This window comes from Numida meleagris, chromosome 4, assembly GCF_002078875.1.
Source record: "Numida meleagris isolate 19003 breed g44 Domestic line chromosome 4, NumMel1.0, whole genome shotgun sequence".
Taxonomy (NCBI): Eukaryota; Metazoa; Chordata; class Aves; order Galliformes; family Numididae; genus Numida; species Numida meleagris.
In genome coordinates this window covers 12,459,045-12,479,385 of record NC_034412.1, presented here as the reverse complement: position 1 = coordinate 12,479,385, position 20,341 = coordinate 12,459,045, and the positions used below count along the sequence as shown (strand labels likewise).

Genomic DNA, 20,341 nt, shown 5'->3' with positions numbered 1-20,341 from the left:
AATGAGCACTGCGGCAATAGTATAGGATAAATGCTGGGAATCTAAGTCAGCACTTTATATTTTCATCAATACACATTTTCAGAGGGCTGAAGAGCCTCTAAGCTACTATTTTGAGCAATGAGGATTAAGCAAAGTGGTTAAAGCACAGAGTGAGGAAAAACCTGAGGCCTATTGTCTGGATGAATGAACTGCTAGGTGGGTTGAAAATTAGATGAATTGTTGGATTGAAAGGATAGTAATCAACGGGGTGGTATTTAGTTGCTGGCCAGCAGCAAGCAGAATACCCTGGGTCAGTAATGGGGCCAGTATTGTTCATTAGCTTCCTTGTAATTTGCATCCTGACATAGGATGTGCCTGCAGCAGATTTTCAGACAGTACTAAACTAAAAGAGATGGTTCTCAAACCCAATAGTGGAGCTTCAGTTGAGAGAACTTTGGGAAACTTAAAAATTGAGTGAACAGCAATCTAACGAAGTTTAAAGGAGTGAAAATTTGTGCATGTAGGGTTGAGTAGTATCAGGCACCCGTACAGGCTGCCTGAGTAGCAGCCCAGCTGAGGATGTGGCTGTCACAGTGGACACTAAGCTGAATAGGAGCCAACAGAGTGATTCTGTTGTGAATAAAGTGACAATACACTGGCCTACATTAGGAAGGGAGCAAAGACAGCAGATGAACAGAAATTTTTGTCTCTCTTTCTTCAGTGCTATTGAGTCAAAATCTGGGATATTTTGTTCTGTTTTGGGCTCCCTGGTCCAAGAAGAATGCTGAAAAACAGGAAGTCATGCAGCAGGCAAGCGAGATGGCAAAGGGCATACAGCATATGACTTGTGAGAAGAAGTGGAAGAAGAGCAGATCTGATAACAATCTGCAACTGCATTAAAGAGAGTGACGAAGATCATAGAGCTGAACTCTGCTCAGTATGGCAAATGGTAACACACAGAGCAAAAGCTACGAGATAAGTCACTGGAGTTGTGACTGGATGCACATGATTTTGCATGTGTGGAGTCACACAGGTGTTACACACAAAGGCTGCAAAGCCTCTATTCTTGAAGAGCTACAAGGGCAGGATAAATAAGCCATGGCTGACCTGAAATACAATCTTCCTTCAAGTTGAAGGTTAGGCTGAAAGGACCCTAGAGGTCCATTCCAACCACTTCTGCAGTCGTGAAGGTCTAATACACCATGGAGCTCCTCAGACAGCAAGCAGGATTGAGTTACTGGTTCCTCCTTCTCCTGCCTTTCTCCCTGTCTCCCTCGCTCCCTCTCTTCCTCCCTGCCTTTAAGTTATGTTGCAACATACAATTACCATCAAGTTAAAAAGTCTAGTAAAAAGTCCTTCCTTTCCAGTTTCTATTAGTATGCTTGCCATCCAACCAGCATATACAGCTAAGATTAAGATTTGTAATGCGCCAGGGGCTGTCAGACTGTTTACATCTTATTTTATTTGATTAGTCACTTTATGCATCTTGGCTAAAAACTACATGCTTTTTTTTTTTTTTTTTTTTTCTGAAACCAGAGCTTGTCCCTCTCATTCTTACAAAATACTTTTTTTTTCTTACAAAACATCATTTGTATTTTCCCCGATAAACTTGCACAATTTAAAGATTAAAATTCAAATAAATCAATACATACTTATCTTTTCAAGAGACAGCATAAATCCAAGATTTTAGCCCCAAACCACAATGACTTATGAACCAGAAGTGCTGAAGCGGTATGACACAGCTAAGTGAATTCTCCATCAGCTCAAACCTTACAGTCAGAATCTGTTAGCGCAAGGATTTAAGCAAGCAGATGGCATCTCAAGTACTACAGGGAACATGGGTTAACAGCCAGAGAAATATATTTTTAATATTTTGTGATGAGTCATCCCACTACCCCAAAAAATCTGTTTTTGTGGTAGACTTAATAATGTATGTTAGCATGTCAGCTGATTCATGAGTCAAAAGTATCTGTCACGCCAGGTAGCAACACTAGCCAATAAGCAGCTAATTCACATGTCAAGACCTTAGCACGAAACCTTTTAAGAAACCAGGCTCCAGCTAAAAAGCTGATGCCAAAGTTAAAACCTGGAATAGGAATGCCCATACGTGGTTTAAGGTACTGCAAAACAGTAACTGGGAATGTGTACAGTTCAGAATGGCACCTGCATTTGCAATGCAATACCATAATCATTTAAAATGGGATATCTCATTTTGTTTACAAAGGAGAGAGACATGAACCCAACCACAAGTCTCAGACACTAATCTAGTTGCTGATACTAGAAAACGGTTATCTTTTCAAGATTGTAGAGCAAAGTAGTATAAGATTTATGTGAAGACTGAAGCCATAGCACGTAATCTTCCACATGCTTTAAATAAAAACAGATAAATGTTTCTTAAGGGTATATTTAATGGGCTATATATATATACACTGGATCAGAACTTTGAATTTGTATGAAAAAAAATTGCTTGTGATTTGCTCGTGTAATGGCGCACACCAAAGACTGGTGTTAAATAAAAATACAGAAAAAATAGAGCACCAAATCAGTATTTTTAACCCATTCAAAATAAGCCTCTTTAACAGATTCTGAACCATCATAAAGATAAAACAGCATTACTATTACTGTTGGTCTGTCCTCATTTCCACTTCTCTCAAACCTACTCTTACTCCTTGAAATGCCTTCAGCTATGCTATTCCGCTCACCTCTGTAGAATGCAACGCCCCAGTGATGGAAATTGTGCACATTGGCATATGATCTCTTTAGTCTGAGCAAGTTCACTGCAAATAGTCAGAGCAATGCACTGCAGAATGTATATCTCATTAATGCCTCTGACTACTCAGAAAGATAGAAATGAGATCCAGATCCTGCTTTGAAGGAATGCATTTCTACAACTCAGTCTGGAGACCAGGAAAAGTTTCTTCACAAGAGGGTGGTGAGCATGGAACAGGCTCCCCAGGGTCATGGCACCAAGCTGCTGAATTCAAGAAGCATCTGGACGATGCTCTCAGTCACGTGGTCTGATTTTTGGAAGGTCCTGCGTGGAGCCACTTGTTGGACTCGATGATCCTTAGGGGTCTCTTAAATACTCGGGATATTCTGTGGTTCTTTGAACTCCGTTTGCATTCTAAGGGAAGAATAATTTTGAAGCTTGCATGTTGCACAAATGAGGTGCTATACCGTGACACTTCCACGTTTCATTCTCAGGGTTGTTTAGCCACCCAAGTTCTCCCAAGCTACCCAAGCCTCTCTCAAGTTAACAATCTACTGAAGCCCAAAAGCCATTAAAACCCCGAGACTGACGGCTTTTATTGGACGATATCCTTTAACTCTCTCTGATGTGTATTTCCAGAGATAACCTGTGCAGCAAAAAAACTTCATTCAGCCACAAGAGTGTGCATGTGAGAGGACTGCAAATCTCCTCCGCCAAACCAGAATTAGCCGGTATCGCAGGAATGAAAGAGCGTGGAGATTTGAAATTGCACGGAATGGAAGCGAGACAGCTCACGAGCCGAGCCGCCCGGGGAGCGAGGGGCCCGGCACCGACCGCGCACCGCTGCGGACAATAAGCCCCGGGCCGGCGAACGCGGCGAGGAGGAGCGGAGCGGGCACAGGTCGGCAGCGGGACGCCGCAGCGCGGGGCGTGGGGCGGCGCGGCGGGGCCGGCTGGCTGCGGGGCGCAGCGCTGTGTCGGGCGGGGCGGGGGGACCCTGCGGGGCGAGGACCTCGGGAGGGGCCGGGAGGCGCCGCGCGGCACCGGCAGCGCCGCGAGCGGGGACGCGGGCCGGGGAGCGGGCGCTGCGAGCGCCCCGGGGTCGGGCTGCGGAGCCGGGGGCCTCCCGAGGGCGGGGGCAAACGGTGGCAGCCCCGCCGCAGCGGGGTAACTAGCGGTCATCCTTTGTGCTCGGCGGGCGGGCGGTGCCAGCCCCGCGCCCTCCCCCGGCGCCGCCCCGCGCCGAGCCCCGCAGCGCCGCGGGCCCGGCAGGTGCTGCCGCGGGGAGCGCTGTGCCGGGGCGGTGGCGAGCGTACGTGAGCCTGACTCGCGTGTTAGGGAGGGCGTGACGTGTAGAGCTTCCAAAAGCTTGCAAAACAGAGATGCGGCCCGGGAGCGACGTTCCCGTTCCCCGTTCCCCGGGCGCCGCTCGCCGCCTGAGCCCGTTCCCGCCGCCCGCGGCCGCTGGTGCTGGCGCTGAAGGCATCGCCGCGTGGCGCTCGGAGCCGTCCGAGCGGAGCCAGGGGCAGCGGGGCACCAGCCCGAGCCGGGGCACTGCTGCATGCCGGCTTGTGGCCCCAGCAGTCAGCTTGGCGTTTTCGTATTTCCCTGTTTTTCTCTCACTCTGCGGGCTGGCACACATACACGGTGTGCCTCTGATCTGCAGAAGTGGATCTGATCTGATCTGTAGCTGGGTCTCCAGTGAAGTCACTGACAACCGAAGCGCTTGGCATATTAGCAAGTTGCAATTACAACAACAAACACCCCAAATAGACCCTAAATAAACTGCTTTTAGCAATATTTTTTCTATATATCTTCAAAAGACAATTTCATGGGAGAATACTGTAAAGCAAACCTCAGCACTATTTATGAAGTATTTATGAGTTATATCCATTGGAAGTGCCTTTAAATTCCCGTTTGATACTATACCTTTCCAGGCAGAAGCAATCAGATACTGGAAGAAGTTACCAAAAATATGTAAAATTTTAATTGCATGGACTTTTTATATCCAGATCAGATGTTTTTCTGATGATCCCGTTCAACTTCTACCCAGGAAGCCATAGTGCCAGTAATGGTACAGGGAACTTGGATATTTCTCTGCTAACTCTGGTCTTGTTACAGCACCTGCATTTGTCTCTAGAATAGCTTGTGAGTCAGATTTCCAGAAAAGCTCAGTGTTTATGTGGACTCTAATGTTTGAGCCAGTTGTCTAAGAGCTCTGCATATTGCGTGTGCCTACAATATAAAAAGCTTTTCTGAAAAAAATCTAGTGTTTCTCCAGCTGCCCAAACAAGAATCCAGATTCTCCTGTCTTTAAGTGCAGCTCCTTGTGAGGGGCTGTATGCTTACTGTTAAGTACACTCACTTACTGTGAGTGAGTGTCACTGCCTTGCTCGCTGGGGAGGCATGTCTGGCTTCACAAATGAGCTGCTATCATTTTCATTGCAGTTTCTCTAGGATTTCACAATTACTAAGAGCCCCCTGGGCTTCTCTGCCTTCCGTGATACTGTGTTCTTGTCAGTGCTGCGGTGTGGGAAGAAGTCTGAGGGCAGGTAAGAGCATTTCTCCTGGGTTATAGGCTATGGGCGGTGAGTCCATGGAGGTGAGGGAATCCAGACATCCAATCCTTGCTCTATCCAGAGCCTCAGAGTTTGTGCAACTATTGGACGTTAGTATAAAAATAATAATAAGTGCAAATCTTATTCAAAGGAAAAATATATGCATTTTCTCAAGCTTCGTGGTGGTTGCATTAACTTGCATCTAATCAAGCTAAGACTATTCTGTCAGGAAGCTTGCACTTTCTCTGCTCTTACAAAGATGAGTGTCATATCTTTGAATCTCAATGCCAATTATTTTTGCTTTAAATCCTTTTAAAAGTGTGAAAGATGTATCTATTTCCTTCCTGTCCAAAGAAGAATTTTTTTGTTTGTATCCAGTATCAGTACGCAGGTGCACACAAAAAAGCAGTCGAAAGCGTGAAAGAGAAAGGTGAGGTTCCACACTGAATCCTCACTCTGACTCTTGAGTTACATAATTTTGTATTCCATTATCTAAGATGTACTGCACTATCCATCATACATTTTTCACTAATCCCACACAGGCTGTGCTTAGCAGCTTAAAATTCTCGTTCATTCTGCTATTTCTCTTTTTTTTTTTTGCCATTACCATGATTATCCAGTAACTTTATTACCTTTATGTAGTTCGTCTTTCTCTTGTGAGTGGGCTGTGTCCTCAATAAGCAGTCAGATAAACTGCATCACCAGGGAATCTAGCTCCTAGTAACCTTGTAAGAAAGGGTGAAAATGCCATTTTTGAGACCCTACCCACCGGAGAAGAAGGATTAAGTATAATTTTGACTAAGGCTGTCCAGACTGTCCTCTTCTGTTCAAAGGAAAGTCTGCACCCCTCACTGCTCACCATTCCCGTCGCCACATATACAGTCCTGCCTGAAACACCCTGAAGGACTCCAGAAAGATGAATAAGTATTGTTTCTCTTCTCTTTTTGCTGCCTGATTTGGAAAGAAAAATCCAGTAAGTCAGGGTGCGTATGAAGTGGCACTCTGTACACTCATCATTTGGTCCCAGATTATCTGCTCATGCGGCAGGTGTTAAATGTGCACAGTTCTTGTTACGCCTCACTGTGTCATCTGTACTTTCCTCCTCTCCTCCCCAGCCAAGTTTGGGCTAGAGATAACGTAGTCCAAAAGGAGTTTCTGTGTGTGGAATTTCATAGCAGAGGTACAACTTATTTTAGTTACAATTAATTACATGAAGCAAATTAGAATGCTTTTGGAGGAACCCAGAAGTTCAAGCTGCTCATAGCTATATGCAATTACCTTTTGCAAATAAGGAGTGTGTGGCACTTGGAAGGTAACTTAGCAGCAGCCAGTGTGGAGAGGTTACATATGTGGCAGTTTGTCAGTGTTGTTTGTGAAGCAGTAGCTCCAACTCCTTCTGTGCATTAACATGAAATACTTGAAGGCCTTCTCTGTATGTTTATCTAGCAATAAGAAAAAAGTAAAATAGTTTGGAAAAGTAATAACTGAAAAAGCAGATAATCCTATACTCTTAGAAATATACTCCTATATTTAAAGATTAAGAAATTTTCATTAGTACAAAGTCTGAATTATTCTATTCACTGTCAATGTATTGTACTGAGGAGCTGGCCCTGAACTGGAGACGTATCTTTTGAGGGTTCACAGAATATACGAAGCTCTTAAAAACTGGTTTGATAACTTTCTTGTCTTGTTTGACTATTGTGAAGTTGATGGCTCTTTTCTAATTCTCCAGAAAAGAAAAGAAGGGAAAAAAAATTACCATCTCTGGCAATTTGTATCACTACACTTATTTCTAGTCTCCATGGAAACCTATGTGGTGCTCCACAACCATGTAACATTTTGATATGTTGCATAAATCAGATGGAGGGAAGATTAGGGTCTGCACCTTGCCCATTACTCAATTAAAAATTGCTTGCAAATACTCTACAACATTGTGTTCTAGAGTAACATTTAGAGTAAGAAAGAAAGAAATGAAGGTAAACAAATTAAGATATTATGGCCTGATGCTACATGTCTATGCACATACCTCTGCCACACAGTTTGATTCTGATAGGCATTGACATTAATTTGGAAGAGTTCATTAGTTTTAGTAGGATTATATGGATTAGTACTATGGAAACTGAGAATATAATAGTAAACAGTTAGTCAAACTGGCTCTAATAAAGTTTTAAACTTGCCAGAGATGAAGTAACAATCCCTTCTTTGTAATTTATGTAAGCAAAGCTTTTTGATAGTCAAGAACTTTATCTTTCTGTCTTCACTACTAAGGAAGAAATACATATTGAAATTTGTATCCTCTGAAAAAGTACAGTAATTTCATCTACCCGCCTCTTCAAGATTTCTGTTTCTTTACTCCAAGCTTTATTAACTTGAACACAAAGGCACATAATCTTACTGGGACAGCAGAAGGTGACACAGAGAAGGAATACACAGAGGGAGCCCAATCTTTTTCTCTGACTGGAGTCAACCCATGAAGAGTGAGCACTCTCAGCCACGTACAAGTAAGTAAATCTGTACTAATGGAAATGATGTGACCTACTGGCACCTATATATATACTCCTACGTAGACAGCCACGATAATAAAGTACATACACATTAACTGGAGAATTTTCTAAGCATTCTGCATTTGAACAATGAAAATCAAGTACAAGGGATAAAAGGTGAAATACAGTTGTGATTTGTACTATTCACTATAGCCAAGCCACAAAATCAGGTCATTTTGAATGTGTTTTGAAATTAATTTACTGTATTTGTTTCAGAATACTGTGGAAAAAATGTATGCCAGTCAAGAGGATATTGGATATGATTTTGGAGATGACTCAAAAGTTGGAAGTAAGCCAATTAAGCCTAATCCAAACATCGATGGAGGATGGGCTTGGATGATTGTATTTTCCTCTTTCCTTGTGCACATACTTATCATGGGGTCCCAAATGGCCCTTGGAATACTCAACATGGAATGGCTTGAAGAGTTTAATCAAAGTCGTGGCTTAACAGCATGGGTTAGCTCTCTTAGCATGGGCATTACACTTATTGTAGGTATGTTCTCACATCATTTATTTCAGAACTACAGAGATCTTTGGAATATGTTTGCTGCTCACCCTTCAAATATTTTCTTATAGTTTTCCAATTTACTAGCAGAGCTGCTCAGTTTCTCCTCAGTTGTCTCTTTGACCCATTGCCTGGACAAATGTTACAAGTTAGAGGAAGACAGGGGACAACAGGGAAGATGGTAGAGAAGACAATTAGACCAGGCAACAATGTGAGCAGGAAAAGGATGCTTGTGACTTCAAGGTCTCACTAGAATCCAGAAAACAGGTCTTCTGCTAAGCTTGTGGCCCTTTCCATGTTCTATCTATGAGAAAATGTTGAATTTAGATAGTGAGCTAATTTATATTTCAGTTGGCAACTGAAAAAAATTATTTTCTAAGTAGTGGTTGGAGCAACCCAAAAGAATATCTGTAGGTGTATGTCTGTGTATGTGTGTAAATACACACCTCTATTTCTCTAAATTAAGATTGCAAATGTGTTTAGGTCTGCCTAAAACATTCCACTGAAACCAAAGTAAAATATTTGCATTCTAATGACTTGTAAAAAAAGGTCTGCACTCACAGCTTTTGTATTGGGAACAATGGTTTCAGTTCCTTCCTCTGTTTAAGCCATTCCTTCATGGAACAATCTTGATTTTAGGTCTTAAGGGTATTTGCTAAGTATTCTAAGTAAGTTTGGTTAGATGAATTTTTTTTTCCATGATAATAAGGGGGAAAAAAAAACAACTGAATTGGGTGAGTAGCATGATGTTTTAACTTCATGTTTAAAGCATCATTAAGAATTTTTGTGTGAAAAATTGTTAAAAGTGTTCAGGGATTTAAATAAATAATATGGTATTTTTTCATGTTCTTTAACAGGTCCTTTCATTGGTTTATTTATTACCATGTGTGGGTGCCGTAAAACAGCAATAATTGGAGGGATATTGAATGCCCTAGGCTGGATATTGAGTGCCTATGCCTCAAATGTACACTACCTCTTCCTTACATTTGGAGTGACAGCCGGTAAGCTAGACTAACATTGGAAAGTTCTTTTCAGATGATTTTTGATTCCTTTGGATGTTATCCGGGTGAGTGCAGAAGGAAGTTAGACTGGTTCCTGGAGCGTTTTTCCAAATTCAAATTAAGTTTTAGTTATGGAATGTAACTGAACTTTGGTTTTAGTTTATTCAGCCCTCATATGGTCTGGCACAGTGCTATAATCATGAGAATCAGAGACAATGAGCAACATCCTTCATTTCAGTAGAGTTATTGCTGTTTCTCCTTCACAGTCTTTACAGATTTATCTTTTCAGAAAGCTTATTTGTTTACACAGTGGATTGATCCCAGTGGCTTTTGTTGTCATTTAAATCTACCGTGTGAAGATGGCATTTTTATCAGTTTGTCCCATGAGAATATATTAGAAGGCATTCTTAATTAGAAGAATTAATGTAACCAAAACTCTAACAAATGGATTTTCAAGAGATTAAAATATTGTTGAACTGTATATCTAGCTAGCTCCTCTCTTCGTCACAGAAATAAATAGCATGTATTTTTTACAGGAATTGTTACACTTTAGGAAAATATCAGAATATGATAACTACATAGTGTTTCTGTAGCCATAATCAGGGCGTAACATGTATGTTTTTAATGAAAAAAAAAAAAGAAATAGATAAGCATGACTTCCAAACATATTGTTGCATCTTCTGAATTCCTTTGAGTAGATTTGATCTGCCTGAATGAGACCAATGCATGTAGTCATAATTGATGAGTTCTTTGCCTTAATCTTCATGGCCAGACAGGCTTCCCATGCCTCTCATGTCCCTGAACCTCTAGGCTGGGGTTGGGGGAGCAAAATCCCTCACACTGTATGAGCAAATTCAAGACCACCTCATGAGGCTGAATGTGTATGAGTCTTTGGGCCAGACAACATGCATCCCAGGGTTCTGAAGGAACTGGCTGATGTGGTTGCCAGGACACTCTCCATCATATTTGAAAAATTACGGCTGTCAGACAAAGCCTGTGGTGACTGAAAAAAGGGAAAAATAATTCCCATTTTTAAGAAAGGAGGAAAGGAGGACCAGGTGCTGGCATTGCTGCCTGGAGAGCTGTGGATGCCCCATCCCTAGAGGTGCTCAAGGCCAGGTTGGATGGAGCCCTGGGCAGCCTGAGCTGGTAGGGGGCAGCCAGCCCATGGCAGGGGTTGGTACAAGATGGGCTTCAAGGCCCCTTCCAACCCAAGTTATTCTATGATTCTATGATTATCTAAGCAACACTAAGCAAGTCAAGGAGCTTTGAAATGTAATTAATTCCATGGCTAATATGACAGAAATTCAATGAGAAAAAATGGATTGTAATCCTAACAATAGCTGAAATGCCTTCTCTCAAGCTACTCCCTCAGAGAATTTCAGAGAAATCTGCAGAATTTCTGTACATAATTTTTTATCTATCTGGATGGAAAAAAAAATAAAGCTCAGAAGGATCACTATGACAACTTTTTATACTAGCATACTATAGATTTCAGTAATTCTGTAAATTCTTGAACAGAGATCAATAATTATAGGCAAGGTTTTGCCCTTTTAGCAGTTTTTGTTTCCATATATATTTGTTATATTCAGGCAAACAGGAGACTGAGTTATGTCAACCCTTGCTGATTTTCAGAAAGAGCATACCAAAAAAATTGAACAAAAGGGCAGAGATTATGCAGAGATTTTTAAAAGTGGGCTGAAAACTATATTCTCAGAAAAAAGTTTGAGGCAATTTTTTTCATGAGGTGGAGAAATGAGATGCTGTTACAGTAGGAATGCGGGGCAGAAAAACAGCATAGAAACGCCTGAGATGTTCTTCCCAGCTCCATGAGACCTCTGCATGCCATTGCCTCAGTCACCTGTTTGCTTTACTTGCCACCACTGCCACTCACCATTCCCTCACACCACATCTCCTCACTGTCCCTTCATTCACTGTCCCCTCACACACCATTCCCTCAGTCACCATCCTGACCATCCCCTTGCTCACTGTCTCCTCATTGTCCCCTCAGACACCGTCCCCTCACTTACTGTCCCTTCATGCCCTATCCCTTCACTGCCTCCTCACACACCGTCACTGTCCCCTCACTCACCATCCCTTCTCTCATCTTCCCCTCACTCACTGTCTGCTCATGTACTGCCCCTTACACAGTGTCCCCTCACGCACCGTCCCTCCCTTCTCTCACTATCCCCTCAAGCACTGTCCCCTCACTTCTTGTCCCCTTGCCACCCTCTCACTCACCAGCTCCTCTGTCACTGTCACTTCACTTCCTGTCAGTTTCCTTATGGTCACCTCACTCACAGTTCCCTCACTCCCCATTCCATCACCATCTGCCCCTCATTCCTCATTGCTTTGCTGCCTGTCTCCTCACACCCTGCTCCTTCCTCATGGCCACCTCACTGCCACCTCAGGGAAGTTTCCTTCTGTCAGACTTCAGACTGAGGTTTTCTTATAGTGGCCGCCTCCTGCTGTGATCACAGCAGTGCTTGTGGCTGCTGTTTTTCCCTCAGGCCACACTGACCAGCCCTGCCAGACGCCCTCTGCACGACCCCATGGTCCCAGCCCTCTCCCTGTCCCACAGCACTCCTCACCTCAGAACAGTTTCCCTCCACCAGCTCCTAATGGCGCCTGCTCCATCTGCTGTCCTCTCACGTCCTGGCTGCCAGCTCCATCCCAGCCCACTCCCTCCTCCCCACAGCGGCAGTCTGGGGGGGAAAGGAGCCTTCCCCATGGCAAAATAGCCCTGGGGACCCAAAGGGAGAGCGGAGCCAGGTTGTGTTGCAAAGCTGAAGTGCCAAATCTGTGAGGAGAAGATGATGGAGAGGCCTGTGTCCTGTGTCTACGCATAAAGGCGGCATGCCTTTGCCTCTAACTAGACCTCATTTTGCCACGTATCCCACAGAATGGAAAGATATAACAATGGATAAATTTCTTACTTCTCAGGATGTTCTGGGAAGCTCAGTAAACACTGACGTGAGTATGAGCATAGGCAAATGGGAACAGGGCTTCTTCCATCTGTTGCACAGCCAACTTCAGGCCAGCATGAGGCAGGGGGTCCTCTGGAGGGCAGAGAGATTTCCTGCAAGTTTTTGCCTGGATGTGGGGAGGGAGGCCTTGTGCAGAACAAAAACCGGATAATGTGCTGCATAGCACAGCAATAAATGCTTTTAACAGGTGCAACACATCAGCTCTGACCACGATACACTGCAATGATGTTGGGGTGAATTTTTTCAGTCTTTGCTGGAGTAGCAGCTCTTTTCCTGATTTTGCTGTAGGGTGTCATGCAGCTAACTTATCCGTTATTTAGGAAAGACTTTAAGCCCAAAACACAGTTTTAAATTATGACCACAGTAAATTTGAAAACATTTTCTTCATTTACCATTATTCCAGTCCTCTTTAAATGGCAGGGATTGCTATGAGCAAAACTGGACAGCTACTACTGTTGAGGATGTGTTTGCATGACAATCAACACTTTCTGCTTGAGTATCACAGATTTTGGAAAACACAAGAAGACAGAAATTAAAGTTAATGTGAGAACTGCATATTTATTCTTGGTATTACTGTTATGCTTCTGCAAAAGTTAGGAATAAATCTTACTCATTTTTCACTGATTTTTATCTTGTTGGCACGAAGTTCAGGTTTATTTTGATTTTTCTTTTCGTAGGCATTGGGAGCGGCATGGTTTATCTGCCCGCAGTGGTCATGGTAGGACAATATTTTCAGAAGAGAAGAGCACTTGCGCAAGGACTCAGTACCACAGGAACGGGATTTGGAGCTTTCTTAATGACGGCCTTACTGAAGTACCTCTGCAGAGAATTTGGGTGGAGAAATGCCATGTTCATCCAGGGTGCGATCTGCCTGAACCTTTGTGTCTGTGGGGCGCTTATGAGACCACTTTCTCCCAAAGACATTAATGAAAAGTATGTTGTGAGAAGTAATAGTGAAGATAATCAGGCAAAAGCTCTGTCCCATTCTGCAGAGACTATAAAATCTAATGGAGTTCTCAGTGAAGAACCAGAAAAAAAAGAAGGGGTAAAACATGAAGATGTGCCTGATGATATTAAGCACATAGAAATTGGAGGTAAATCTAGGATTGGAAAGAGTATGTATGGACTGCGCATTCTTAAGACAGTGAGCCAGCTGACGGTTACAGTCAGGAAGGGCTTTGGAATCTGGTACTTCAGTTACTTCGGAGCTGCATCACTGTTCACCAACAGAGTATTTGTGGCCTTTATAATTTGGGCTTTGTTTGCCTATAGCAGCTTTGTCATTCCCTTTATTCATCTTCCAGAGATAGTCAAGCAGTACAATTTATCTAGTCAGAACAATATATTTCCTTTGACGTCCATTATAGCAATTGTTCACATTTTTGGTAAAGTGATCCTTGGAATCATTTCTGATCTCCCATGCATCAGTACTTGGAATGTCTTCCTCACGGCTAACTTCACCCTGGTCACCTGCATTCTCACTTTGCCACTAATGCAAACATACATTAGTCTGGCTGTGGTTTGTGCTCTAATAGGATTTTCTAGTGGCTATTTTTCTTTAATGCCTGTTGTGACCGAAGATTTAGTTGGAACTAAACACCTTGCAAATGCCTATGGCATCATCATTTGTGCCAATGGAATATCTGCATTGCTTGGACCACCCTTTGCAGGTAAAAAGTTCAAATTTCTGACCAACAGTTATGTTACAGACATGTGACTAGTTATTTTATCAAGCTTTTTTATGAACACCTGCAGTTATCAAAAAGGCACCTGCTCCTGAAAGGACTGTAACATCCAGCTTTACATTGCATATATTTACAGAGCACATCTGTTGCTCATTATTCACACATTACAAATTACCATCCTTATAAATAACCCCAAATATATAACAGGCTGTACTTTCAATGGTAGGCTTATTTAAGATATTATCATACCCTTTCTAAAAATTAGAAGGGAGAACCTATTTTTATGTGTTCGTGTAGTATGCACACTATATTCACATACACACTCATGCCTATATCTAGATGAAAAATGATGAATAGTTTTCAGGGTATTTGTACCATAGTATTTGCATCAAGAACTATAAAGTGTGCTTGGGCTTCACCACTCTAAGCTGCCCATGGATGTGTTAATTTAATGGACTTGGCTATGCCTTTCTTCTGCCTGTGGTACTCACTTTTGGGAGCGTACTGCTTGCAATCTTGATACTGCTTTCCACAGCAGAAGGCAAAATTGCACATAGTGATATTCCTAAAGTCACTTAGGTTTAAAAAACATTAATTATAAATTTTCTCATACAAAGAAGTTGGGAAGTGCAGTGGGGAATCGATGGGGAGAGATGGAGGCGCTGATAGTCAGTACTGGAGCCAGACTATGGCTGTCTGTAAGACAGAAACAAATCAGAAGGAAGCTGTAGGAAGCCTTGTGACTAATGGCCATGGTCAGCAAGGAGTGGCACTGGGTGGAACTAAAGCCAGTTCGACCACCGGCAGCCCAGGAAAGACAGAATGCTCTCATCTATCCCCAGCACCAAGTGAGATGAAATTATTTAGAAGAAAGCTCATTTAGCATTCTTCAAAAAGCATTAGGTTTTACTCTACCATATACTCTTAGCACCTCTCAGTCTGTGCTCAACATAGCTTTGTGTTTGGTCATTAGTAATGAAGCAAACTGGAGGCGACTAGTCAGTGTAAAAAAAGCTTCTGATCTTGAGATTACATGGCAATGCAGCCAGAATGAAATGGGGGTAATTTCACTATTTGGGTTTTCAAACCTTTCTGAATTAGTTTTCATGTATTTTTGCAAAGAGATTAAGGCTGGAATGGGAGTAATTGCAGTACCAAGATTTTTGAAAAGTCTTTTATCAGTATATGAATCTTTGAGAACACTTTGGGGAATGTCTTTGCTTGCACAAGGCACAGTATTTAAGCGAGCCTGCATGACACAGTAGCAGTGCCAGGCATTTTCCAAAGAAAATGGCAGGGTGGAAGAAGTAGTTGATTTGGGATTCCAAAATGTCTGAAGTCAGACCTGTTACAGTAATTTATCTGAAAAATGTACAGTTTCAGATAGAAGATTGCTCGTGTTCCTAGGACGGCACACAGCTAACATCCCATTCCATAATACTTAAAACTGAGGGTGATAGGTTTTGAACTAGTTTTGGGTTATGGTGAGTGACCAAGAGATTTTGTTAATGCATTTCTATTTATCTCCTCTAGATGCTACAGTCACCACATTATTCTTCCTTCAAAGCAACTAAGGTTTTCAGTGAAATGTCATGAGAAAAGTCTGCAATATCTTTCATATATTCCCATGCAATTTACCTTTTTGTCAAGCTTTGTAATATGCATGTTTTGTCCTTATTTTGCAGGTTGGATCTATGACATCACACATAAATATGATTTTTCTTTCTATATATGTGGCTCGCTATATATGGTGGGAATATTATTTTTATTTATGCAACCCTATATTGGAAAGAAACAACCACAAGAAAAATCTACCGAAGAGGCACAAGTATAGAACTAAATTCCAGACATTTTTTTTACACAATATATTTCTTTCCACGTTTCTATTGTATGGCAGTATAAAGCTGTTTTTCTTAAGGAACCAACCACATTGAGCTGTACTTAAGTACTTATGTGCAAAAAAAAGTGCTCCAAAATGATAATAAATTATTAGAAATGTGCTTTTAAAATGACTTAAGATCTTTCACTTTAGTACTAACAAATACAGATATTAAAAGCATGCTGACAGTCTTAAAATTGGAGCGACGCTAGAAACATTTACTTTTGATTCTCTTTTCACCACTAACCTTTGGTGAAACTCCATTGACTGCAGTGCAGTTACTTGTGATTTACACTAGTCCTGTAAGATAATTTGATCAGGATGTGAATGATTTATAAAAATCCTTCCTACTATGTATCCTATCTGATAAAAGATTAGTTAGTACGTATAAGAAAATGATTGTATTTCTTACCTGGCTAGTCAAGTACTGCTGAAATATTAGTACAATACTTCAATTAGTTCAATATATAAAATTTGAGATTCCGTGATGCAAAGCTGAAGAAAAATTCTTATGTTTTTCTGAACGGGCTCTCTACTTGAGCGACTTTTTATTTTTATTTTTAATTATCAAGTGCATGATAAATTAGCCATCCTCAATGCGTGGGCTGTATTATACGTGCTCTGACACTTAATGCACCTGAAGGAAAACAAACAGAAAAGCAAAACCAGAAAACTGATGGAAAATATTAATTTGATTCTACGACAGAAATGATAAGCAGCAAAAGCTGATGATCTATTACACCAGTTCCACATGCATGAGTTACCACATTCAGATAGACTGATATCTGATTTCAGATTCAACTTCTTCAGCAGTTACTCATGATTTATGTTGATGGAATCGAGCACAGATTATGGAACTGCATATATAGTCTTCTAGTTCCGCTCACTGAGATTTAGCTCTACTATTGTGGATGACATCCAACGTAAATCGCCATAGCTGTGTTAACTGACCTAGAGCTGCTGGTCATACCTGTATCAGGTAGAGATACCCGAGATGCAAACAAATGCTTTCTGTATTTTTAGAGTTATGCTTTGAAAAGTTAAACTTGGTCTGACTCTTGTCTGTGGTCTTTTATGATAGAGAAATAATTTATTTAAATGAACAATAGCCCCTTTATTGTTCAAAAAAAAGTATATTTAAGGGAGCAAATGCTGTTGTTATGGCACATCCAGGTTCTTAAGCCTGTCTTGTGGTTTGAAACCTTACAGTGAAAGCATCGCACCACAGATTGGAAAATATTTCCAGAAACAGTTTGACCTTTCCGGCCGCTGTCCGGCTGGGGCAGGTAAGCTGTACTAAAGAAATAGAGCTGGGAAAACTGGCCAAATACAGTGTAAGAAAGAACTGATCTACAGCATGCTATGTTTTGTTACAATTAATTTCAGAACAAAAACTGTTGAATTATGATCAGTTGTGTTGCTGTATACAAGTACACCATGAACTGCCTAAGACTGGTCATGTTTTAGATGTTTACTCACTAGAAAATTAGATAACACAAAGCATGGTAGAACTCCAGTCAATTTAAAATATTTAAATAAATTTTCTTAAACAACATTAATGCAGAATGTTTTGAATAATGCTACAAAGCATCATACATCTCTGCTTTGACAGGTGAGGCTGGCGTTAGTTTTCCTATATGAAATCAATGTCACCGTTTCTTTTTCCTGCTAGCTTTAAGAATGCTTTTTCATGACAAAGCAAGTTCTTGGTTTACTACTGATACATACCACTTGAATTCTCTGAAAGCAATCAATATTGTTCAATTGTATTGAAGAAATATTTAAAATAGTTAACTGGACAAAATTCAACATGAAAACATCAAGAAAACCCTAAACTACCTAAAGATTTAGATCAGTTCATTGATCTAATATTTATGGCCTTTAAAATCCACATTAAAACAACTTAGGTGGCAGTGAATTGCAACATCTGGCATGAAAAAGCAGCCAGTTTATTTCTTAAAATGAGCTTTTTTTTTTTTTTTTTCTGGAGAAAGTATTCATGTAAACTACACTGACATCAGTTCTTTAGTTACAGGTTTAATGTCTTGGTGTGAATGCTATTGCTAACTTATTTTAGCTGAGCTCTCTTTCATTGGTGAAATATATATATTAAAGTGATGATTTGCCTCAATTTCCTTCTATTTTTTCAAAGATATATAGTCATTATACTTGAAACCTCACTTTGCCTTTTGTTAAAATTAACTTTATTTGCATATTACTGTAATGAATTATACATTGCTCATTTATATCTGCGAGATATCTTCCTATAGAAGTCCTTAATGAGCCATATAATGGGAATAAACATATAATACTCCAAATTTTACTTCCTGTTCATTTATAATTAGGTTCACTTCCTAAACTTAAAACGGAAGATTATTCTGCAAAATGATTGTTCACATTTCTTGTAACAGAAGATGGGAATACATGGTTGATCAAAGAGATAAGAAAGTGGGCTGAGTGAAAACAGTGAAATGAGGATACTGAATTACTATGAACTCAGTCCATACTGACTAGTATGGGTTCTAGTTTCCTAACCTGAAACTGCCTAAATCAGTTATGTCACAAACTAACAGAGAATTAGTTGATGGTAAATTCACAGAAAGTGAGAAAAAAGAAGGTCTGTTTAGTAGCTCTATTCATATACCATAGTTCTTAAAGTCATCTCTGTAAATCAAAGTTACTTTTTACAGTGTTTTATGACACAGAACAGAAATTCCATGAATACAGTATTTTATGCACATAGTGAATTTTTTGTCATTGTCCTCAAATGAGAATGTCATGAGAAGAAAAGAATGTATCTAAGTATTTAAAGTGAAAATTTTCAACCTAAAAAACCACGATCGCCAAATTTCAAGAATATTGGTATATAGCTGTGAAACAACAGGAAAACAGGAAAAGAGTTTGCATCATTGTATACAATCTGTTATTTTAAGTGTTACCAGGGCATTGTAACTGACCTCCTAAATATTCCTGTTTTCTGCATGTGTAATTGCCATGACTTGCATGGAATCATACTAGATTTCTCCAGTGTAAGCTGCAGGTATTGTTGGGACAAGGGGTAATAGCTTTCAACTAAAAGAATACAGTTCAGATTAAACATTAGGAAGAAATTCTTCACTGTGAGGGCAGTGAGGCCCTGGCACACGCTGCCGGAGAATCTGTGGGTGCCCCATTGCTGCAGGTGCTCAAGGCCAGGCTGGATGGGGCCTGGGCAGCCCAAGCTGGTGCTTGGATCTAGCGGCTGGCAGCCCTGCCCATGGCAGGGGAGTAGGAACTGGACGGGCTTTGAAGTCCCTTCCAAACCAAGTCATCCCGTGACTCGCAACAAGTAACTGAAGTTGAAAAGAAGTCCTGCTGGATCTTGGGTTACATGCTGCCAGTGGAGCTCCATGCCTGGAACTACTTCATTCACTGACTACAGCAAAGCTGTATCTGGGTACATGTGGTCCTATTTCTGTTGCTGAATCATGACAATTATCATATTGCAGGCCCATACAACATGCTACCAGATTTTGGCAAAGGAAAAGCAGAGATTACTGGGGAAGAGCTACTGCAGAAGCCCTGAAGGAAAAATATACGCATTTTAAAAGTTTTATTTAATTTTCTTCCGGCTATCTTTCCCTAACCATCTTGCCGTTCCTTTGAGAAGCAGACACCATTAAGTTAAAAACAGCGGGGCCCGATTTTCCCCATGAGGGCTCTACGTGGACCGGCCCCGCTGCGTGACGCCGCGCGGGGCGCAGCGCTGCTCCCGGGCTCCCCCTGGCGGATTGCCGCGCCGCGGGCTGGGTGCTGCGGAGGCCCCGTGCCTGCTGCGGCCGCCTGCGGACCTCGCGCAAAGCAAACGAGCCAGCCCAACGCTATCCCGAGCTCGTGCCGGGGGACACCACGGCAGGGAAGCGTCTGAGAGGGTTATCTGGAAATCTCATTAGGTGCTTGAATGACGGTGCCTAAATTTGGACCTCTGTAAAGCATTTTTTTTTCTCAAAATAATCTTCTTTTGCAATACTTACAAGTAATATCTAGTGAAAATCTAAAACACCTTGAAATGCATAATGAGGGCACAACACTGCCCAGGAGAACTACACAGCAAGAGAAAAAAAACACCACCACCCGCTGGCTAACAGACACCTGCTTCATGCGGCCCATGAAGATGCACTGTACAGGACGGAAGCACAGGGCCTCTGGCACTTCGCTTTTCACTCTCAGCACAGGGACGGCTCCTTACTGCCCATCCTCACACAGCAGCAGCCTGCTCCCAGCCCAAGGGATGCTACTGGTTATGAACTGAGGGGCAGTGCAGCCCTGTGCTCCCCCTGCCCTTCCTGGACAGCCTGATGTGAAACCTCCCAGAACTTCTTCTCATTTTCCACTGTCCATCCTCTCTTAAACTGTAATAATAATAATAAAAAAAGTAAAAATAAATAAATAAAATAAATGCTTGCATGCTAAAATATTATTGTAACTTTGATGTACTACTTTTCCCCACTGGAA

The 20,341-nt window shown here is 41.5% G+C and overlaps 1 protein-coding gene and 1 long non-coding RNA gene across 4 annotated transcripts in view; one reads left to right on the top strand and one right to left on the bottom strand.

The window, feature by feature from the left end:
- The window catches only part of LOC110399154, a 44,709-nt gene that overhangs the window by 4,439 nt on the left and 19,929 nt on the right, over positions 1-20,341 (bottom strand). The window contains exon 4 of one of the 2 annotated variants that reach the window (XR_002438925.1): positions 16,357-16,484. The exons of the other annotated variant lie outside the window; for it this stretch is intronic. This is a non-coding gene — a long non-coding RNA (uncharacterized LOC110399154). Of the gene's footprint in view, positions 1-16,356; positions 16,485-20,341 lie in introns of those variants that run through there. 2 annotated transcript variants of the gene reach the window in all.
- SLC16A14 (solute carrier family 16 member 14) lies at positions 3,172-18,165 on the top strand. 2 transcript variants are annotated; one of them, XM_021397390.1, is made up of 7 exons: positions 3,172-3,590; positions 5,138-5,241; positions 7,607-7,748; positions 8,007-8,079; positions 9,153-9,296; positions 12,961-13,953; positions 15,654-18,165. In XM_021397390.1, the coding sequence occupies exons 4-7, from the start codon at positions 8,022-8,024 to the stop codon at positions 15,800-15,802; spliced, it is 1,344 nt and encodes a 447-aa protein (XP_021253065.1). In that variant the 5' UTR covers positions 3,172-3,590; positions 5,138-5,241; positions 7,607-7,748; positions 8,007-8,021; the 3' UTR covers positions 15,803-18,165. The 2 variants fall into 2 exon arrangements, with proteins under 2 accessions (XP_021253065.1, XP_021253064.1); XM_021397389.1 differs by having other exon boundaries at positions 3,175-3,590; positions 8,007-8,283.